General features: G+C 39.7%; 1 protein-coding gene across 6 annotated transcripts in view; it reads left to right on the top strand.

The window, feature by feature from the left end:
* RAVER2 (ribonucleoprotein, PTB binding 2) overlaps positions 1-19,895 on the top strand; it is a 43,372-nt gene that overhangs the window by 12,979 nt on the left and 10,498 nt on the right. For 3 of the 6 annotated variants that reach the window (XM_060276833.1, XM_060276834.1, XM_060276838.1), the window contains exons 2-10: positions 1,638-1,704; positions 4,527-4,996; positions 7,557-7,748; positions 10,984-11,110; positions 13,030-13,115; positions 13,309-13,389; positions 15,711-15,809; positions 16,712-16,823; positions 18,561-18,826. In XM_060276833.1, the coding sequence (XP_060132816.1) occupies positions 1,638-1,704; positions 4,527-4,996; positions 7,557-7,748; positions 10,984-11,110; positions 13,030-13,115; positions 13,309-13,389; positions 15,711-15,809; positions 16,712-16,823; positions 18,561-18,826 (1,500 nt within the window). The remainder of the gene's footprint in view (positions 1-1,637; positions 1,705-4,526; positions 4,997-7,556; positions 7,749-10,983; positions 11,111-13,029; positions 13,116-13,308; positions 13,390-15,710; positions 15,810-16,711; positions 16,824-18,560; positions 18,827-19,895) is intronic. The other 3 variants (XM_060276835.1, XM_060276837.1, XM_035122783.2) reach the window with 3 other exon arrangements.

Below are 19,895 nucleotides of genomic sequence, written 5' to 3'. Positions count from 1 at the left end.
ACTACTTTATTTAAGGATGAGGTTTTGCAGCCCCTGTTTTCCTTTTCTTTGAAAGCTCAGATATTGTCATATAGTTCAGACATCTTAGCATTGTCTCATCATTGCATTTATTGAAATAAACTTTGTGTGAACTTTACTTCCTGTATTACCCCTCCACAAAATGACTCAGTTCATATACCATAGTAAAACAAACCTTAGTTTACAGATTGTGGTTTATTGGGAGCAAATACTGGTTCAGGTGTAGCACTAAGCCAGGAGTTGTGGTGAATTTCCTCTGTGCAATTGCAGGGAGAAAGCAAAACAGCCCAGAATGGTGTGCATTCACAGTCAACCATTAACTCTGGAACAAGCCTGTAATGCCAACAGGCTCAGCATATTCTTGTTTAATGATGAAAAGCTCATGCCCCTTCTGGAACTATCTTGATTTTACCAGCCCAAATATGGTATCTATATATATTGCCTTGCCTATAAACCTCTGAGTTTATTGTCTATAAAGTTCACATTGACCCCCAACCCAATTTCTAAGTCATTGACAAGAGAGGAGCATTTTCTTCAAAACTCAATTGGGAAGCACATGTTCCTTTTCAGTACAAAACAGGAAGAGGATATAACACCGCTTAGGAAAAAAATAAGAAGCATTTAGCACCTGTGAAACAGGTGCAAGCTGCTGAATTCCTCAGGGATGTGCACAGAATTGCCTAATTATAGAGGAGGGAAAATGCATTATAAGAGTAGTACTGTGTAAGTTCATTGAAATGCTGAAAATAATTGTGTTCTCTAATTATACTTCTCTGTGACCTTGTTTGCAATGGTAAGATGCATAGCTTCAGAATGCAGCCTTGGTGTGTTGTAGAAGCACACAATAAAATTCTGGGAGTATGCAGACTTTCCCCTATGACTTTAGACATTGCTAACTACAGTGGTACCTCGGGTTAAGAACTTAATTCGTTCTGGAGGTCCGTTCTTAACCTGAAACTGTTCTTAACCTAAGGTACCACTTTAGCTAATGGGGCGTCCCACTGCCGCTGCGCCGCCGGAGCACGATTTCTGTTCTCATCCTGAAGCAAAGTTTTTAACCCGAGGTACCATTTCTGGGTTAGCGGAGTCTGTAACCTGAAGCGTTTGTAACCTGAAGCATCTGTAACCCGAGGTACCACTGTACTCATTAACATGGTGTTTAATGCCGTATCTTTCAATAAAACGTGACTACTGAAATTTGGATCAAAAATTATATTTTTGATATTTCATTTCTGTAAAGAAAAAGGCAATCTATCTCAGTAAGAGATTTCATTTTAAACAGGAGGAGTTCTGCTGTACAATGCAGAACAAATACTGTTGAGTTGCATTATTAACAGTGTTCTATATCCTTATCTGGCAACTCAGTATGCCACCCTTTTATAGTTCTTTTTTTTTTTCATTAAGCAAGAAGTAACTACTCTTGGAATTCCACTTTTCAAAGGAAAGAGCTTGTGGTTGAAGTGAGTGCTCACTCATATTGATTCCTAATTAATGTTTTGTATAGCAGTATGTCTATGGAGTAATTCTTTATTTGGAACATTTCCAAAACCTTAACATTAAAATAAAAATGTTCAGTGCACTGATGTATTGTGTGTTTTTTTCTTTTGCCACCTCCCCAGGAAATCCATAATTTATTAAAAGACTTTGAATTGAAGTACTGTTATGTGGACAAAAATAAAAGAACAGGTAAGAACCAAGAAGTATTATTATTTATTAATCACCTTCCACACACTGCTTACAGCTTAAAAAACTGATGTGTGTGTATTTATCTAGCTCTCTCTCTGTGTTTGTGTGTGTGTGTGTGTGTATGTATGTATGTATGTGTGTGTGTGTGTATGTGTGTGTGTGTGTATACACACACACACACACACACACACACACACACAAAAGTTTACGCCCATGGCAGAGAACTAGGACTATAAGATTTTGCATACAGAGCTAGTTAAGTCCATAAGACACACATGTACGGTAGTTAAACTGTGACTTGAATGCCCCTGTTTGCACCTAATGCAAAGCTGTGGTTTAATGCTATATGAAGGATTCTGAAGCTGACACCCCCCCCCCCCATGTCTGTTCTTCCATTGCTTGCGTGGGAACTCAACATGTGCATTGGAACCTCTTTGTGTGCAAGGAGTACAGAAATGTTGCCAGATTCAATTATTTCAATTTTATCAGAACTGCCTTGGATTTCCTTTGGTTTAATCAGAAGTGTTTCATTGGATGTTAGATTCACGTTCAACAACACAATGTATTTAGTACAAAAAGCAGGGTGAGGCTAGAGCCAAAGTGGGTAAATAATAATAATAATAGCCCTAATAATAATTTATTTGTACCCCACCCATCTGGTTGGGTTTCCCCAGCCACTCTGGGCGGCTCCCAACAGAATATTAAAAGCACAATAAAACATCAAACATTAAAAACTTCCCTAAACAGGGCTGCCTTCAAATGTCTTCTAAAAGTCAGATAGTTGTCCATTTCCTTGACATCTGATAGGAGGGCGTTCTATAGGGCGGGTGCCACCACCGAGAAGGCCCTCTGCCCAAATCTTTTTCTCTTCTTTCTCTCTCCTACACAAGCATGGACTTCAGCATCAACTCTCTCCCCACCACTATTCACATAGACACAAATACCTCTCTTTCCTCCTCCTCCTCCTCCTCCTCCTCCTCCTCCTCCTCCTCCTCCTCCTCCTCCTCCTTTCCTCTCTCCCATCCTTTTTGCTGTCTCCTTCCCTTTCTTGCTCCTCTCCTTCTCCTGTCCCCATGGGGCAATTCGGCTTAGATAAAAAGCTTCCATTGGCACCAATGGAAGCTTTGCCTCCGAAGTCTAATGGTGGCAGGGCAGTGGTGGTGGCAGCTTATAGGAAGGTCTTACTGCCTCCTCCCCAAAATGTAAATTGCCCCCACCATGCAGTGGTATTGTAGTTTGTAGGCATCATAATATAATTCCTTTGAGCATAATAGGAATTAGTACTTTATAAGCATCACACTTACTTCGTTTCAGTTTTGCTACTGATTGCTACCATATTTCCTAGAACATGAATTGTATTTATTTATTTATATAAATAAGTAATGTTTATGGATAAAAAACAGAATATATAAGGGTGGCGGTATCACACATCCTGATTGGTCAAATTGTGCAATACATAAATTTTACGAGGAAATAGCGGTTTCCCTTGCAATCATATTGCAAGTTATAAGAAAGCTTTGTGTAGCTGGTATCTAGGCCAAAGCCATAATAATATAGTAATACCTGGTCTAATCTATGCTCTATCTATGTATGTGCTTAATTAGTATAAGATGGTCTCAACTACGATTCAGTTAAACCTGCTTTAAAAAAAAGAAAAAGTGTCACTATGCTTATAATTTATTTAGTAAACCTTTTAGAACTTGAGGATAGTGTAACCTCTGATTATTCAGGCTTGAAAGAAAATGTTAGCATTCCTGATTCTCAGTCGTATCATCTTTCCACTCAGTTTCACTTCTGCTTGAGCTTCGGTGTTCAGTAGAAGCAGATGATTAATAGGCAATCTGGAATAAAAGATGTTTTCTGTTTTAAACCATAATCTTGCAACCAGAGCTTCCTGGAATTGAATTTCAGGAAAAGGCTCTATTGAAATATGATATGTCAGCAATAACTCTAAAAGGTTACAGCGCATGAGGCAGGACAGTCACTCCCACAGACACATCATGGCAATTTTTGACAAAACACATGGTGGGGGAGGTGGGAGCATGGAATTAATAGGTACATCCCATTACTTGGTACATGTTACTTGGTTTTTATTTAATTTTTTACAGCTGTGTTTGTTTTGACCTGTTAACCACACTACTACTAATATTTAAAGTATGCCCTCACATAGTAAAGACAAATAATATTTGCTAAGTAAGCCTTGCTTGTATTATAGAACTGGGAACTATGTTTAGGGTGGTGGCATCTCAGATGCAAGGGAATCTTCCTCCCCTACCGTCCCCTAAAAAGCCTCGTCCGGAGGGTTGGGAAACCCTTAGGAAAGGCCTCATATTTTTAAATAGGGGATTATGGGGAAATGGCACATTCTGACATGGCTTCCCCAAAATGAATCCAGGGAACTGTAGTTTACCTTTCGCAGAGCTGTAATTCTTAGCATCTTTAACAAACTATAGCCCCCAGGATTATTTGGGGAAATTGTGTGCTTTAAATATATAATGTGAATATGACTTGCATTTGTAAGAGTGGAACATCCACTTTTTTATGAGCAAAGAGAATTGTAACCATGAATTCTCAAACCCTTACTTTGATTCAGAATTCAGAAAAGAAAAAGAAAAAAGCAATAGGGCCTGATTTACATTTTACACTATCCATTGTTTTATGTTTATTGTGATCTTGGGGTATCACAAAAGTCAACCACCAACTTCGTAATAAATGCTCATACTTTCCTTGCTCTGAGACTCATCCGACAAGCCAACATTGTTGCTGAAGATGAATTGTGATAGACTATGTAAATATATGTTGCTGTTTTTGCTGTCTTCCAGCTTTTGTTACTTTACTGAATGGAGAGCAGGCTCAGAATGCAATACGGTTGTTTCACCAATACTCCCTTCGAGGAAAAGAAATCTCAGTGCAACTTCAGCCAACCGATGCCCTGCTTTGCATTACCAACTTACCACGCTCCTATACATTGCAAGAGTTTGAAGAGTTGGTGCGGCCCTATGGCAATGTTGAAAGACACTTTTTGATTTATAGTGAAATCACTGGGTATTCGAAGGGCTATGGTTTTGTGGAATACATGAAAAAGGATTCTGCAGCTAAAGCTAGGTTGGACCTTCTAGGGAAACAAGTAGGTGGGAATGCCCTTTTTGCTCAGTGGATGGATGTCAACCAGTTAACCCCAGAACTTATACATTCAAAGTGCCTTTGTGTGGAAAACCTCCCTACAGACTACACAGATGCAGAGGATCTGATGCAAACTTTTTCGTCGAAATATAACCCTGTGTTTTATCAGGTATGTAGAAATGTAGGACTTTTAAAGCCACAGCTCTTGTCTTTGGGGGCTGTGTGGTTTGACTATGCACCTTCTATGGGCTTTCCTTTGTTTGATTTGCAGCTTAATATGTTCAAACTGGTGAATGATTATAGTACGCTTGTAACAGCTCCAATAGCAGTATAAAGGTTTATTAGAGTTGGGTATGGCTGGCCTGCGTTAGTCACCTGAAAATTATGTAAAAGGCCATCTGGGCCACTTCTGTGCATTTACAGAATTGCTGCTTTAGGAAGCAACTCTGGGAAACATTTTAAACTTTCACTTATAAATCTTAGAGTTTCTGGCATTTCAGGGCAGGGGGGTAGGATACAACAGAATAAAGCTCCCTCAGTATATATAAAAATGTTAAATTTTAGAACCCCAAATTGGAATTTAGAAATCATTTACTGTAAATTGGTAAAGATAACCTACCAACTGAGGGCAGCAATTGAGACATCAGATGAAGTTGTCTCTTAATTCATGAAAGCTTGTGCCGCAAGAAGTCTGCTAGTCTTCAAGATTCCAGAAGACTCTCTGTAGTCATATCCCCCCCCCTTCAATAGACTTAAGTTGGCAATCTCTTTGGATACTAGAAAAGACAGCGGCAAGACCATCACCTTTGTTTTGAAGGGGGTGAATGGGATTAGACAATTTAATACTGCTTGTTTATAGTATTGGAGAGGGGACTATAGCTCAGTGGGTAGAATATATGTTTGCATGGAGAAGGTGCCAGACTTAAGCTGCAGGATTCCCAGTTAAAAATATATTGAAAGCCATAACTTAGAAGGGCTTCTGCTTGAGACCACGGTAATCAGTATACTGGTCTAGATGGCACAAGACTGTTCCACGTGTTCACAATTATTTCCAGTGTGCTGAAGGTGTATCTGAAGAAGTGTGCATGCACACGAAAGCTCATACCAAAATATAAACTTAGTTGGTCTTTAAGGTGCTACTGAAGGAATTTTTTTATTTTGCTGAGAAACATCCTTATCTTTAATATATATTTTTCTTCCCTACCTCTTCCTTTTAAACTAGTTATAGTCCCTTCTCTTAATATATGTTGGAGATATGTTTGTCTCATACTATTTCAGCTGTGGGCTGTTTAGTCACAGATATTATTTTTTTCTAAACATTATTCCAGTTTTGTTTACATGTAGATTTTGGAAGAATGTACACTGCTTCCTATCTGCTTGACCTGTCACAATATTATTGTCTAAATATATAAATATGTTGGGTTTTTTTTTTACAGCATCCTTTGTGGCTTAAGGATATATTTTAGGATATTTTTGGTTGATAGGCATGGTTTATTACCTTCAATGCATTTTGATAGGGCTTGCACAGGTTGATTATACCTATTATGTTTTTAATGTTGTTCCAGAGTGATTCCATAAGACAGAATAAACAGCTGATGCATGTTTATCAAAGGGCAAAAGCTTTCAGCTGGCATGAAATAAGCTCTGATGAGCTCTGTATTTCCTGTGAGGGTTACTTGAGTAGACACAAAATCGTTTTAGATGTTTTGAAAATGGGCTACAAGTAAATTAGTTCAGTGTGGAACCTTCAAGATATATAGAAATACAGCTAGATTTTATTCATTTTACAATTTTTATTGTAACATATGTTAATTGTATTACTAAGCTTTGTAACACTGGTTGGACGTGGTATCCAACAAACAATCCCTGCTTTTCACTAGTTGATTCAATAATTACATAAAACTGATGCCGTCCAGGGAATACTTATGTGACAGTAAAGGCTACTGAAATAAGTCTTAAGTTGTTGATGATGATCCAGAAGGGTACATGTGCCAAATTCTTTCCTCTGGCCAAATATCAGGGTCTTTCCCTTCCTCCTCCTTTAGTGCAGCATAACTCTCACTTCTAGTGAAATGCAAACAGCTTTTGTAACGTGGCTATTTAAAAGGCAGCTTCTGGTGTGTTTTTGGGAGACTGCTGCAATCCTGCAAAGAAGCAAGAAAGCTAACATTTGCACGTGTGCAAAGCAATTGGTTTCCTGTACCTCAGCCAATAACTAAGGTGTCAAAACTAAATATATACCACCAGCTAGAATTTTATGGAATTTTGCAGGTGTCACCACTGCAGTTTTTCATACTATTTAAAATGCAAAACTTTTCAGCAAAACGGTACATGAAAAAAATAGTATTCCTCACCCATAGGAAAGAAATTCGGGGGGGGGGGAGGATGTGGCCATGGTTTCAAAATAATCTCCAGTTTAATTCCGTCCCTTAATGCTCCATAAAATAACTGTCAAATTTATTTCATAGTTCAAGTTCTTCATGAGATTAGATGGCAGGGCAGCAGTAATTCAAGTACAGCTCTGTGTGGCTGTCATCTGCAAAATATTTGTGTATTAAATTTAGCTTGGAGGGAGGGATGATCTGCCATGTTAATCTGGTATTAGAAACACATTACTTAGTATTTTTCACAGGTGGTTCGTGCTTGAGGTGGAAGGATATAGTGCTGCCTGGAAACTGATATATGGATAGCATGTTCTTCATTCATTGTGTTGTGAAATGTCCCTTCAGCTTGCTCAGGATGAAGATAGCTCGGTTGATGGCTTTGCAGTCGTTGAGTATGAGACAGCAGAGCAGGCAGAGGAAGTCCAGCAAAGCACAGATGGCTTGACTTTCAGAGAGAAGAGAGTGCATGTTTCTTACTGTGCTCCGGGAGCTCCAGGGCGTGGAACTCTTGCTACACTTATAGCAGCACAACGCATGGTAAGAGACTCCACCACCACCACCACCCAAGGAAAAACATGTGACAAATGCATTTAGGATACTGGACATACAAAACTGAATTATATATTGATATGATGGCTGTATCTTTGGGCATGGTAGGCAAATAAAGGCTTTGTTTGTACATAGTGCTGACCCAAGTCATGACTGAGCAAGAACGAACAAGTGTGCAGATACCCACTCTTGACTTAGCAAGAATGAATGAGCAAATCATGGCTGCTTTGCTACCAAAACTATGGCTTAGCATTACATGTGAACTTGTGCTCATAGTTTGTCTCCCTGAAAGAAATGATGAGCAGTAAGCTGTGAACAAACCTTGGTTAAGGCTCATGGTTTGTTTGAGAGTGAGACAACCCAGGAGCCCAGATTTGTGTGTAGAACTAAACCAAATCATTACTTAGTTCTGCGTAGCATGGCAGCGACAGGAGTTGGGGAGGAGTAAAGTTTTCTCCATGGAAACTCACACAGCTACTCATTCTTGCTAAGTCACAATTTGGTTTACTTCTTAACTGGGCTCATGATAAAACTGTTCTTAGATATAAACACTGTGGTTTTCCCAAGTTTTCTCTCCCACCTTGTTTGCATCACTAGCACATGATATGGTGATTCTTGCCATTTTTTCCTGAACTACAAGCCAATAAAATCTCTCCTGGAATTTGAGCCAAAGGCACCTGTATACCTGTAACTATATCCCAAGAATGTTCCCCTTGCTGGGTTAGGTCTAGCTACCTAATTTTGTCTAAACTCTTTGGTATTTAAAAACACAAAGACCAGAGGGGCTAGTTATTGAGCTTTTGTCTGGTGCTTCAGAGCACTGTAGTTAAGCAATTTTGGAAAGAATTGCCTCCGTAAGAGAGTGCTATGCCATTTTAAAAATAGGTGGTGCTAGTAGGCATGGTAATGACCCAAAAGCAGAGAAGTATACAACAATTTCAGGATAGTGGAGTTGCTTGATGAGGAGTGAAGCTTTCATGCCTTGCTTGTCATATGAGATTATTTCTCGGAATGTTGGGTAGCAAGGTATTACTGGAAGTTGTGGTTTTTGTAGATAAGAATGAATTTAACTGCATATGTAATAGTGGCTCACAAACTTCCTTAGGACATAATGTGCTTTTCCCTCTCACCCAATTTTGAATTTTATGGTAATGGCCAATATGACATGGCAATCAAAAGGAAGAATGAAAGCAATAGGTAGCAGAAATGAGTAATGTGGAGTTGACTTTGGCTTGATTAACAAAAGAGCAAGATGCCATGCAGGGCAAAGCAACATTGGCACTCACATACTGGACCTTGGTTCAAAAGCCTTATATATCATCTACATCTAGGATGGCATCCAGATTTTCTCCAAAATGAAACGAAGAACCTTGGGATTCCATTTTGCATATGAAACCACTGAAGCAAAGCCCAATAATACCTCGAAATGAGAAAAACAGAGTTTTGTTTTTGATTAGAATGTAATGCTGACATGCTGAGAAACAGGCTGCTAAAATCTCAACTCCTTTGTTGTTGGATGTGTGTGTGCTTGTAACCCACTGGTAACCCATTGGAAAATTGGAAATTTTCCAGTTTCTGATTTCACAGTCCTCTCACAAGGAGAATTGGCTGTGTGACCAAGCCTTTCATGAAGACTGTATTTTGTTAGAACAGTTAAGAGTTCACTAGGACTTACAACTGTACAACTGTAAGTTCACACACTTACAAACATTGATTCCTTTAAAATAAAGTGGTATTAGTAGATAAATGTGCACTGAATAAAAAAGAACCATGGTTTTACATGCCCATCTTTTTCAAGTTGGAACACTTTCACACTGGCAGTCAGACGAAATACCTTGATCTGAACCTGGGATCTCTTCTCACTGTGAGAGACCATGCCCTTTTGCAGAGAAGCAGTGTGTTAAGCTACAATTCAGATTGGTGCTAGTGATCATGTGGTCTTGTCTGATAGAAGATATTCTCTAGTAAAATCCGGTATTAGTCTTAATTCCAGAAGAGGGGAGGGGTTGGGCAAATATTGGCTGTTTGTTTTCTTGAAATTTTAGACAGGTTAGACATCTTTTGATGTCAAGTACACACAGTTGGGTTGTGTGTGTGTCAAAGTGGTGTTGGAATTATACTTCCATACTATGTGAAAATTGGTGCTAATTGAACTGTGCCTAATGCACAAGCATTGTTGCTCCTTCCTAAATGTTTAAGGTCACATGACTCAGTGCTCTCTAATACCAAATGGTCCCCAATTTTAATCCCTGCCAACTCCAGATAGGGTTGTCTGGAACCCTGGGGAACTGCTGCCAGTTAAAAGTAGATAATGCAAAGTTAGATGGACCAATGATTTGGTGTGGTTTAAGGTTATGCCTTGTGTTAAGGATCAAATATAAAATGGGCCCTATTGAAAAGTACTGAATTAACAAAGAAAGGTACAGTACAGTGATGTGGAAGGAAGGAAAAGTTAAAAAGTGTCTGTATTAGTGGTGGATTGGCAGATATAGAAAGATACGAGTAACATAATCTAACCTAGTGATTTAATTGGTTGACATGTATTTTCAATAAACAACATTGTAGGTTTTATTTTTTTATATTCATAGAATAGTAGTGAAATAGTTAAGGGGGCTTTATGTTATCTTTGAATATTTTCATTGTGATGGTACATAGGTAGTTTTGTATTTGGTTAAATATTTTCTTAGACCAGTTTTGAATATCTATCACAGCCTTTCTCAATTTCGGGTTCCCATATTTTGTTGGACTACCACTCCCATGATGGGAGTGGTAGTCCAAAAACGTTTGGGAACCTGGGCTTGAGAGAGGCTTATTTGTAAAAGACTATCTGAGATTACAGTTAATATTATTTTATTAGCTTTGACAGTGCATATAATTAAAACAGCCTGCTCATCTTACTGTCTCTTATCATGATTGTTTGGAAGCCACAAAGTAAAAAATAAAGATTGCCTATTTGTAAATGTTCATGAAGTGATGCCCCTTGCAGCCATAGATCCTTATCCTTAATAAGCATATATGCAGCAATTGAAATCTAATGGCTAAAAGGGAAATGGTAGCATCTCTAGTCTGTTACAAAAGGTTCCTCAATGTGTTTAGTCTTACATGTGACTGAGAAACTACTTGAAGTTCAATAGCTATATGCAAGGAACTCTGCTTTACAAAATGAACTTTCTTCTATGTTGGGAGAGAATCTGATTTCCCCCCTATTTCTTCGTAATTCAAGATGAGGAACAACAGAAAAGGTTTGCTTCCTGAACCAAATGCAGTGCAGATTATGAAAAGCTTAAATACCCCAGCGATGTTACAAATGTTGTTGCAACCCCAGTTACATGGATGTTCCAATAAACTTGGTAAGATTTTTAAAAATATATCTGTCTGTCTCTGTCTGTCTGTCTCCGTCTCTATCATCTATCTATCATCTATCTATCATCTATCTATCATCTATCTATCTATCTATCTATCTATCTATCTATCTATCTATCATCATCATCTTTCTATATCTATCTGCAGTATATCTGAAGTGGGGAAAAGTCTCCACCATAGTAAAGGCTTTTGAATACAGGCTTACTGTATTAAAAACAGGTTCTGGTGCCACATTCTTGTGATCCTTGCATTACATTGGCCGTAATACACATATCCTTGGAGGACCTCACTGCTTGCTTGCTTGCTTGCTTTATAGAAACTATCAATTTATTCCTGTGTTCTGACTCCTTGAACCAGTTACAGATCCGTAAGAGAACCTGTCCTCTTCTTTTTCTTTGTAAAAAATGCTTTCTTGATCATCCTTGGGATATACCGGTTGACTCTCCTGAATACTCACAAAAGCTTTGGTGATTCTTTGCTTAGCAGGGTTTGTTTTTCTGTGTTTCACTAATTCTAGCTTTAATATGTTTTCAAAATTGGAATATCAAGAGTTAGCATGCTTAGCCATACTGCTGCATATTTGCTTTTTGTGTAGCACCACATGCTGTGTTTTGTGCTGCTCAAGTGAAAACTCACTTCTGTGCCAAACAAAGTGTTCAAAGTTGGCTTGCTCTGCTCTACCTCCAAAAGCTCATGTGTGCTTTCCCTTTATATTAGCTACGGCTGGTGCATAATTAAATGGAATTGTACAGTTCTTAAGAATCAAAAAGGAGATTTTGTTTCACCCCTTTCAGATTCTGCGTTGGCTTCCATAGTCTTTCACCAGCAGAAGTAACTCTAAACTGTATCATTCTCTAATTGGTGTGTTTTCTTCTTTGTGGCCAACTGGACAAAAACTGCCAGGACGTGTTCATTGTTATCAACATTCAAGGACTTCACATTGTCATTAAATCAGGTTTTTGGTTTTTTTGTAGGAGATAGGAAAATTCGCACCTAAGAGGAATTGTAATTTTTGTCTGCATGCTACCAAATACAGTGGTACCTTGTGTTATGGATGGGATCCATTCCGGAGGCCCATCTGTAACGTGAAATGTCTGCAACTCTATGTGCTGCATCTGCGCGGCACGATTTGGCACTTCTGTGCGAAGCGCGATTAAGTGCTTCTGTGCAGGCGCGAGCGGCAAAACCCGGAAGTAACCTGTTCCGGTACTTCCAGGTTGCCGCGGGACATAACGCGAAAAGGCACAAGCGGATGAAGCGTGAAGTATCACTGTACCAAAGCAAATCCAATGTGAAATGCAAGCAACTGTAAGGCATATGAAGAAGTTTCATTGGCCCAGTTTGCAAGTAATGCAATGGTTTATTGCTATGTGCAAAAGCTAATGACAAGCCTAAGCAAAGCCTCAAACTTGAGTGCTCCACTCTTCCTCTCTCCTGTGTCTATGAGAAGGACTATACAAATGTTGAGTTTCACTATTCTCCTAGCTTGTGTCATATGAACTAGATCTCTGGTTTAAAACAGACTGGTCATTTTCAAAATAAGACTTGTTCAATATGTAGCTTTTGAACGTAGCTTTGTTAACTAACCAGAGTTTGTGACAGGCCATAATCTCTGGTTTGTATGCAACAACAAGCAGATATTCTAATATGAACTTCTCCGTGACACTAAATATGTGAGAGGAGGAGAGGAGAGGAGCCCTCGATTTTGTTAGGCTTCATTCCAGCAAAACCATGATCTAGCATTTTGTGCAAATGATGATGACTTAGCTATTTACACATCTAGCAGAACAATCGAAAAATAGCAAGGAAATTGTGGCATTTATAGCAATTATTTATACTGTTTACATATATAGACATTAAGTGCTGTGGATTTATAATAAATATGGCAATCTGTTTTACTCTAAAGCAGTCCTTGGAGCTCCCATGAGTGTGCCCCACCTTGTAAACCCATCAATCAACCCAGCCTTTTTGCATTTCAACAATGTTCATCAGGTATGTCTATAAGCTGATATAAAATATTTTCACGAAGTAATTTAAGTCAACATGCACAGTGAGAGTTCATGTGCAGCTAGTGCTAAATGTCAATTGTATTCTAGGGTTGTAGTCAATATAGCATTAAGGGGAACATTGCTTCAGTGCAGAGATTTCTCCTTGTGCAATGAAACATTCTCTCCATCCCCACCAGATCTGTTATGGAGTTTCCCCCAACCCAGCAGAACAGATATGGGGATGGCAAATGGACAAGGAAGGAAGGAAGTTCCATTGTGCAAGTGGATCTTATTTTGCTCATGCAGCTCTTTAGTTGAATACCACCTGTTTTCATTGACTTCTCATATACCCTGTTTCTCTGAAAATAAGACGTAGCCATAAAATAAGCCGTAACGGGATTTTTAAGCATTCAAGGAATATAAGCCATACCCCGAAAACAAGACATAGTAATAGGCGCAGCAGCAATGCCAGCCGCAGGAGGAGGAGGAGGAAGAAAATAAGCCACCCCCTGAAAATAAGCCATAGTGTTGTTCTTTTTGAGAAAAAATAAATATTAGACGGTGTCTTATTTTCGGAGAAACACAGTAATAACAATAAGATATTTTATGATCCACATTTCAGAAAGGAGTGCTGAAATATCTTTGGAATTACCTTGAGTTCTTAACTCAAAGATGTATCATCTTACAATGCAATACAATAATGCTCGTTTTCCTAAATGCACTCTCAAAAGAGAGAGAAAAGGCCCAAATATCTATGATTTATTCATTAAACATCAGACAAAGAAAATGACCTATTAGTTAGGGAGATGTTCAAAGCATGACCTCATTTTGAACTGTCTGAGACAGCATGAAATCTTGGAATTTATTATTTGACCCACAATGACAGATTGTTCTAAAGTTTGGGGCAAGGAGAAGTTAAGAATAAACTATAAAGCAAATATAGCATTTCCCTTTAAAATTCTATTGTATGGCTAAAGGAAAACACATGCTAAGCCTCCAACTTGTTCTCTTAACAGACCTCCTATAAGGCAACATGAATCTAAAGATAATAAGCCTTGCTTTAGAGACACAGGTGGTGCTGTGGGTTAAACCACAGAGCCTAGGGCTTACCAATCAGAAGGTCGGCGGTTCGAATCCCCATGACGGGGTGAGCTCCCGTTGCTCGGTCCCAGCTCCTGCCAACCTAGCAGTTTGAAAGCATGTCAAAGTGCAAGTAGATAAATAGGTACCGCTCCGGCGGGAAGGTAAACGGTGTTTCCGTGCACTGCTCTGGTTCGCCAGAAGCAGCTTTGTCATGTGGGCCACATGACCTGGAAGCTGTACGCCGGTTCCCTCGGCCAATAACGTGAGATGAGTGCCGCAACCCCAGAGTCGGTCACGACTGGACCTAATGGTCAGGGGTCCCTTTACCTTTACGCCTTGCTTCACTTTTCTAGAAATACGCTGAAGCATGAGGATTTTTGTTTTTGTTTGTTTTCTAAACCAGAAGAGAGAGAGAGAATAGGTATAATGTGATCTGCAGTTGATTCGCACTCGGCAGATCAGAGGGCTAATGACACTTCTGCATTTGGAAGTGTAACTGCTAAAGTCATGTAGGTGTTAGCTGTTACAGCTATTATGTAGGACTTTGGTTTATATCCAGAGAAAATTGCTCCCCCCTCCCAGAAGTATGACTGGAAACATATGTTGCATGCTTGCATTTTAAAATGTAACCCTTTCCCAAATGCAGTACATGTCATTAGTGTTTATGGTATTTGCCAATTATGTAACTACTTTGCAAAGGAATAGGAGTGCCTTTCCTTAAATCACAGTGAGGAGGAATGTTTGACTGTAGTCAGAGTCTGAATGATGAGGCTTGAGAATCCTGCCTTGGATTAGGTATGCAACGACCTAACAAGGAGGTGCTTTTACTTTGCAACAGAATTATGCCCTGATTATACTTAACGGAAGAATTATGGTTTAAATGAGTCATTAAACTTGACCCAGAAAGATTAATTAAACTGTCATATAATCAGTTATATATATTTTTAACACCATACTTGTGATATCATTGCTGAAAGATTTATTTTTATACTTAACTCCTGACTAATTTAAATTGCTGCAGCTTCTTTCAAATCCAGTGGTTTTGTTTTTATGTAATTGGTTGAAGAAAGTTGGTGGCTCCCTTTATCTGTGTTATACTGCAGTTTACTTCCAAATGTTTTTCAATAAAGTTGTTTTGTTTGAAGAATGTATAAGTCCAATACCATCTATTGAAACAAACATTGAGGGGGGTGGAGCAGATTAAATGTTTTGAGGTTCAAAGTGACTGCTGCAGGGGACTCTAGTATAAAAAAAGAAGGGAATACATAGTTCTTCCAATTTATAATGGCGACAATCCTGAATAATAGAGTAACTTTAAATAACCTCTTTACAGAATTGTGAATTGACAAAAACAGATAATGTGTTTGCTTATTAATGTAGCTCTTGAATTTACATTTCTTTAAACTGAGATTGTAGAGCTGTCTTGACAGACATACGAAAATATTTCCTCTTCTGTATCTGAATAATGCTGGTTTCATATATAACTCATTTCTCCCCTCCCACTTTAAATTGACAGGGACCAGTTCTTGGAAATGCATCTAGTTTGCTGCTACAGAACCTTTCCAATTTACAGCTGGCACAACTAGCGAAGATTGAGAATATTCAGACAAATAGTGTGAGTTGAAAACTTAGACTGACCATAATAAACCTGTAGTAATCTCCTTTATGAGGGACGCAGGTGTTGCTGTGGTCTAAACCACTGAGCCTCTTGGGCTTACCAATCAGAAGGTTGGCAGTTCGAATCCCTGCGATGGGGTGAGCTACCGTTGCTCAGTCCCTGCTCCTGCCAACCTAGCAGTTCAAAAGCACACCCCCAAAAATGCAAGTAGATAAATAGGTACCTTCTGGCAGGAAGGTAAACGGCGTTTCCATACGCTGCTCTGGTTTCTCCAGAAGCAGCTTAGTCATGCTGGCCACATGACCTGGAAAAACTGTCTGCGGACTAACGTCGGCTCCCTCGGCCAGTAAAACGAGATGAGCGCTGCAACCCCAGAGTCATCTGCGACTGGATTTAACTGTCAGGGGTCCTTTACCTTTTTAATCTCCTTTTGTCTGTAATTCTAGATTAGATAAAAAGTGGGGAAGTCTTCTTCCTAGAGCAGGGGTCAGCAAGGTTTAACTTACCTGGGCCGGTTCACTCCCGCGGAGATCACTCCGTGGACCGAATCGTGCCTGCGCAGACACAATTTTTGGCGCCTGCGCAGACACAATTTCTGGCACCGCAGAAGCAAGTCCCTGCTCCGCCAGTTTAGCGCAGCGCACAGGGACTTGCCATGCACGCGGCTTGGTTTGGGGGCAGCTCATGGGCCATTTAAATGACCCCTGTGGGCCGCAGGTTGCTGACCCCTGTCCTAGAGAATGTTACCTTGTCCCACACAAAATGTTTCCTTGTTTCTTTGGTCTTCTGTTAATCCAGTAGTATAGTCAAATAATTAATTATCTGCATTTGAAAGGCTGAGAAACAAGTCTAATAAGGCATCTCTTAAACATACACAATTCTTTTGTACTTCCTTGCAGAAACCAGGTTTGCTTGGAGAGGCTCCAGCTGTGCTGCTTCAGACAATGTTAGGAATGGGTGCTGTGCCATCAGTGACCACAGACATGGGGGGTCACGGAGACGCACGCAATTGCAAGTAACATTTCTATTGCTGTTATAGAAGCAAACGCCCGCTTTGAAAATATGCTTCTGACTTAGATGGTGAACTTCAGTCCTGGAAGCCTAATGTAGCTTTCCAGGCCCCTCAGTCTTGGCTTTCGGGACTCTTTCCCAGGGCACATTCCTTGGCCATCCATGCCCCTCTGTTTCAGGGCTATGACCCTCAATGGACCTCCAGCGCAAGTGCTTTTCTCTGTCTCGAATGTGTCTTTGAACTGTGTAAATGGCTCTTGCTTCCCTGAATTGAATAATGTTTGTGTGGAGGGGTATGAGTGCATGCAGAAACCTCTTGACTTTTTATGTAGTAGGACTGTAGCCTGTTATAGAATGCAGCCCACTGAACCAAGATAAAGAGCCATAGTCGTTGCTCCACCCACTTTTGCATGTGGCCCCTGGAAGGTTGTCCATGAGGGAATGTGGCCCTCGAGCTAAAAAAAGCATTTCCCACAGTGCATGTATAATTAAGAACAGTGGCCCCTTTAGATAGCATGCTCTTTGCTTTGTTTTAGCAACTGTGTTAGAAACGAGAATATTTAACAAATACAGTATATGGGTGGCTATGCTTGTTTGCCATGACTGATTTCAAATAACTGGTAGAGGAACTGCAATCCTGTTGTAGGATAAAGTTAAATAATCATAGAATTGCAGAGTTGGAAGGGACCCTGAGTATCATCCAGTCCAAACCAAATGCAGAACTATGCACTTGTCCCAAAGAGGGGTCGAACACGCAATCTTGGCATGTGTGGAAGAAAGCAGCAGAAGAAACAATGGGCATATCAACATGTATTTTTTAAAAAAATTGTCATAATGAAAGCTCCACCTCCAGTTCTACCCATGTTCCTTCAAGAGGGTTCCATGTTTTGCATTTCCTCTGTCACACCCTGTTTAGCTACAGAACAATGCGTGTCTTCGGGGCATGGGCGTAGCCAGGATTTTTTGGGGGGTGGGGGGCAGGACCATCATGATTGTTCAGTTAAGTATTTCTATTGTTTAAAGTCAGGCATGTCCAACAGGTAGATCGTGATCTACCGGTATATCACTGGACGTCTGTGGTAGATCACTGGTAGATCAGTGGCTGCCCCCAAAGAAGCTAAGAAACTAGCTCGCCTAAAAAACTGGCTTGCCTAAAAAATAACTCAACACCTTTGCCCTGCACCCCTAAAATGACCTGAACCACCCAAAAAAGGGCTTTCCTTCCTAAAAAAAATCAACAACTTTGACCCGAACCCCCCCCCAAAATGGGCCTTACTCCTTCTTAAAAAAAGCTCAACAACTTTGACCTGAACCCCCCAAAAGGGGGTAGATCACTGCCAGTTTTAACACTGTGAGTAGTCTCTTGGAAGTTGGCCACCCCTGTTTTAAGGTATGAAGAGGCGTAGCTTTCTCCTTCACTACAGAAGATTCTTCCTAATGCTTTTTTGCCTAAGGCAGCCTCTTTAATTTTTCTCTGTGACATTTTAAAGCACAAGATCCCCCTTTTCAGTCACTAGCAATGGTTAAGGTGTAAGACCAGTTGTATAAATAGCAAAGTTAGAGACTCTTGTGAGTTTTAATGTATTTCCTTGCCCGCCCCTAGAATTATCTGTTCTGTTGCAATCATTTAAATAGATTTCGCAGTGCTCTTCACATAATAAACAACATGAGCAGGATGTTCTAGTAATTCTTACCTAATATAGCTTCCTTTTTTTCCATTTATGGTTGGCTGCGCAGTATCTAATCGGACTGCAGCTCAAACGCCAGTTGCAACGGGGATTGGCATGCTGCCATTCTTTCCAAATCAGCATGTAGCTGGACAAGCAGTGCCAAGGCAAAACAACACTCAGGACAAGCTGTCAACCGCAGTAGGACTGACAGAAGGCACTGGCTCAGGGTCCCAGGGTTATTTGCAAAGCTTACCAAATGTCGCTGCTGGAGGCCTACGGGCAGGACACCTTAAGCAACAAGGCCAGGCAAAGAGCCCTGATTCAAGCTTAGGGGTAAGAAGTAGAGTACATTATTATTATTATTATTATTATTATTATTATTATTATTATTATTATTATTTTGGGGGGGGGAGTTTTTAAAACCTTTTTTAAAAGTGATAACTTTGTTTTATTATCATTGTAAACTGGTTCAATTTTTTTTTTTTTTTGCTTCTCTTTACATTCCAAAACATTTGGAAACCAAAGCACGGCTTCTGATTGCTTGTAGGAAGCTCCTGCAGCCAATCAGAAGCCCCATCGGACGTTCAGGCTCCAAAGAATGTTCGCAAACCGGAACACTCATTTCCGTGTTTGCAGCATTTGAGAGCCAAAATGTCTGAGTACCAAGGCGTTCAGGATCCAAACTATGACTGTACAGTATTGCAATTCCATTCAGGTGTTGGTGTTGTTAAATTCCATAGGAAATAACACCTTCATGTAATATTTCCACTACTGTCCATTCTTAATTTCACATGAATTTAAAACCGCTTTTCTTATTCTGAACTTGCAGGAGATGAAACGTTAGTTTTACCCAGCTGAAATTTTATATTTGTAATTATTCCATGCAGGGTTTTATTATGCAGCAGAATCTGATGTATATATAATCAATGTTTCTTTTATGATGTGTAGTATATTATATTTTTAACTAAATGTAATATATAATTTCAAAACAGTGCATTGGGACCAGTGCAGAGATAATGACATGGGCTTTCCAAACTGCAGTTAAGAAGAGTTAGGTCATGATATCAGCCACACTTTACATTGATTGCATTGAATTCCACTGCCTGTATTAACCACAGTGCAACACTGCATTATCACTGCCAGTGGCATTAACTGCAGTTACCTGAAACAGGCTTAAATGAACGAACGAACGAATGCATGAATATGATTCCTGCATTCCAGGAGGTTTGACTAGATGACCCTCAGGGTCTCTTCTGACTCTCCTACAACAACAACATCAAAACCCCCCACAAAATCTTAACCAAGATTTGAAATCTAAATCGCTTTTAGTCATATCCATAGTGTTATGGAGAGGGAAGCGTGTTTATTTTCCTGGGCGAGGAATAAATACAGGGTACTTTGG

This window comes from Zootoca vivipara, chromosome 7 (assembly GCF_963506605.1).
Source record: "Zootoca vivipara chromosome 7, rZooViv1.1, whole genome shotgun sequence".
Taxonomy (NCBI): Eukaryota; Metazoa; Chordata; class Lepidosauria; order Squamata; family Lacertidae; genus Zootoca; species Zootoca vivipara.
The sequence above is the reverse complement of the archived record's forward strand: the minus strand, read 5'-3'. Positions and strand labels throughout refer to the sequence as shown.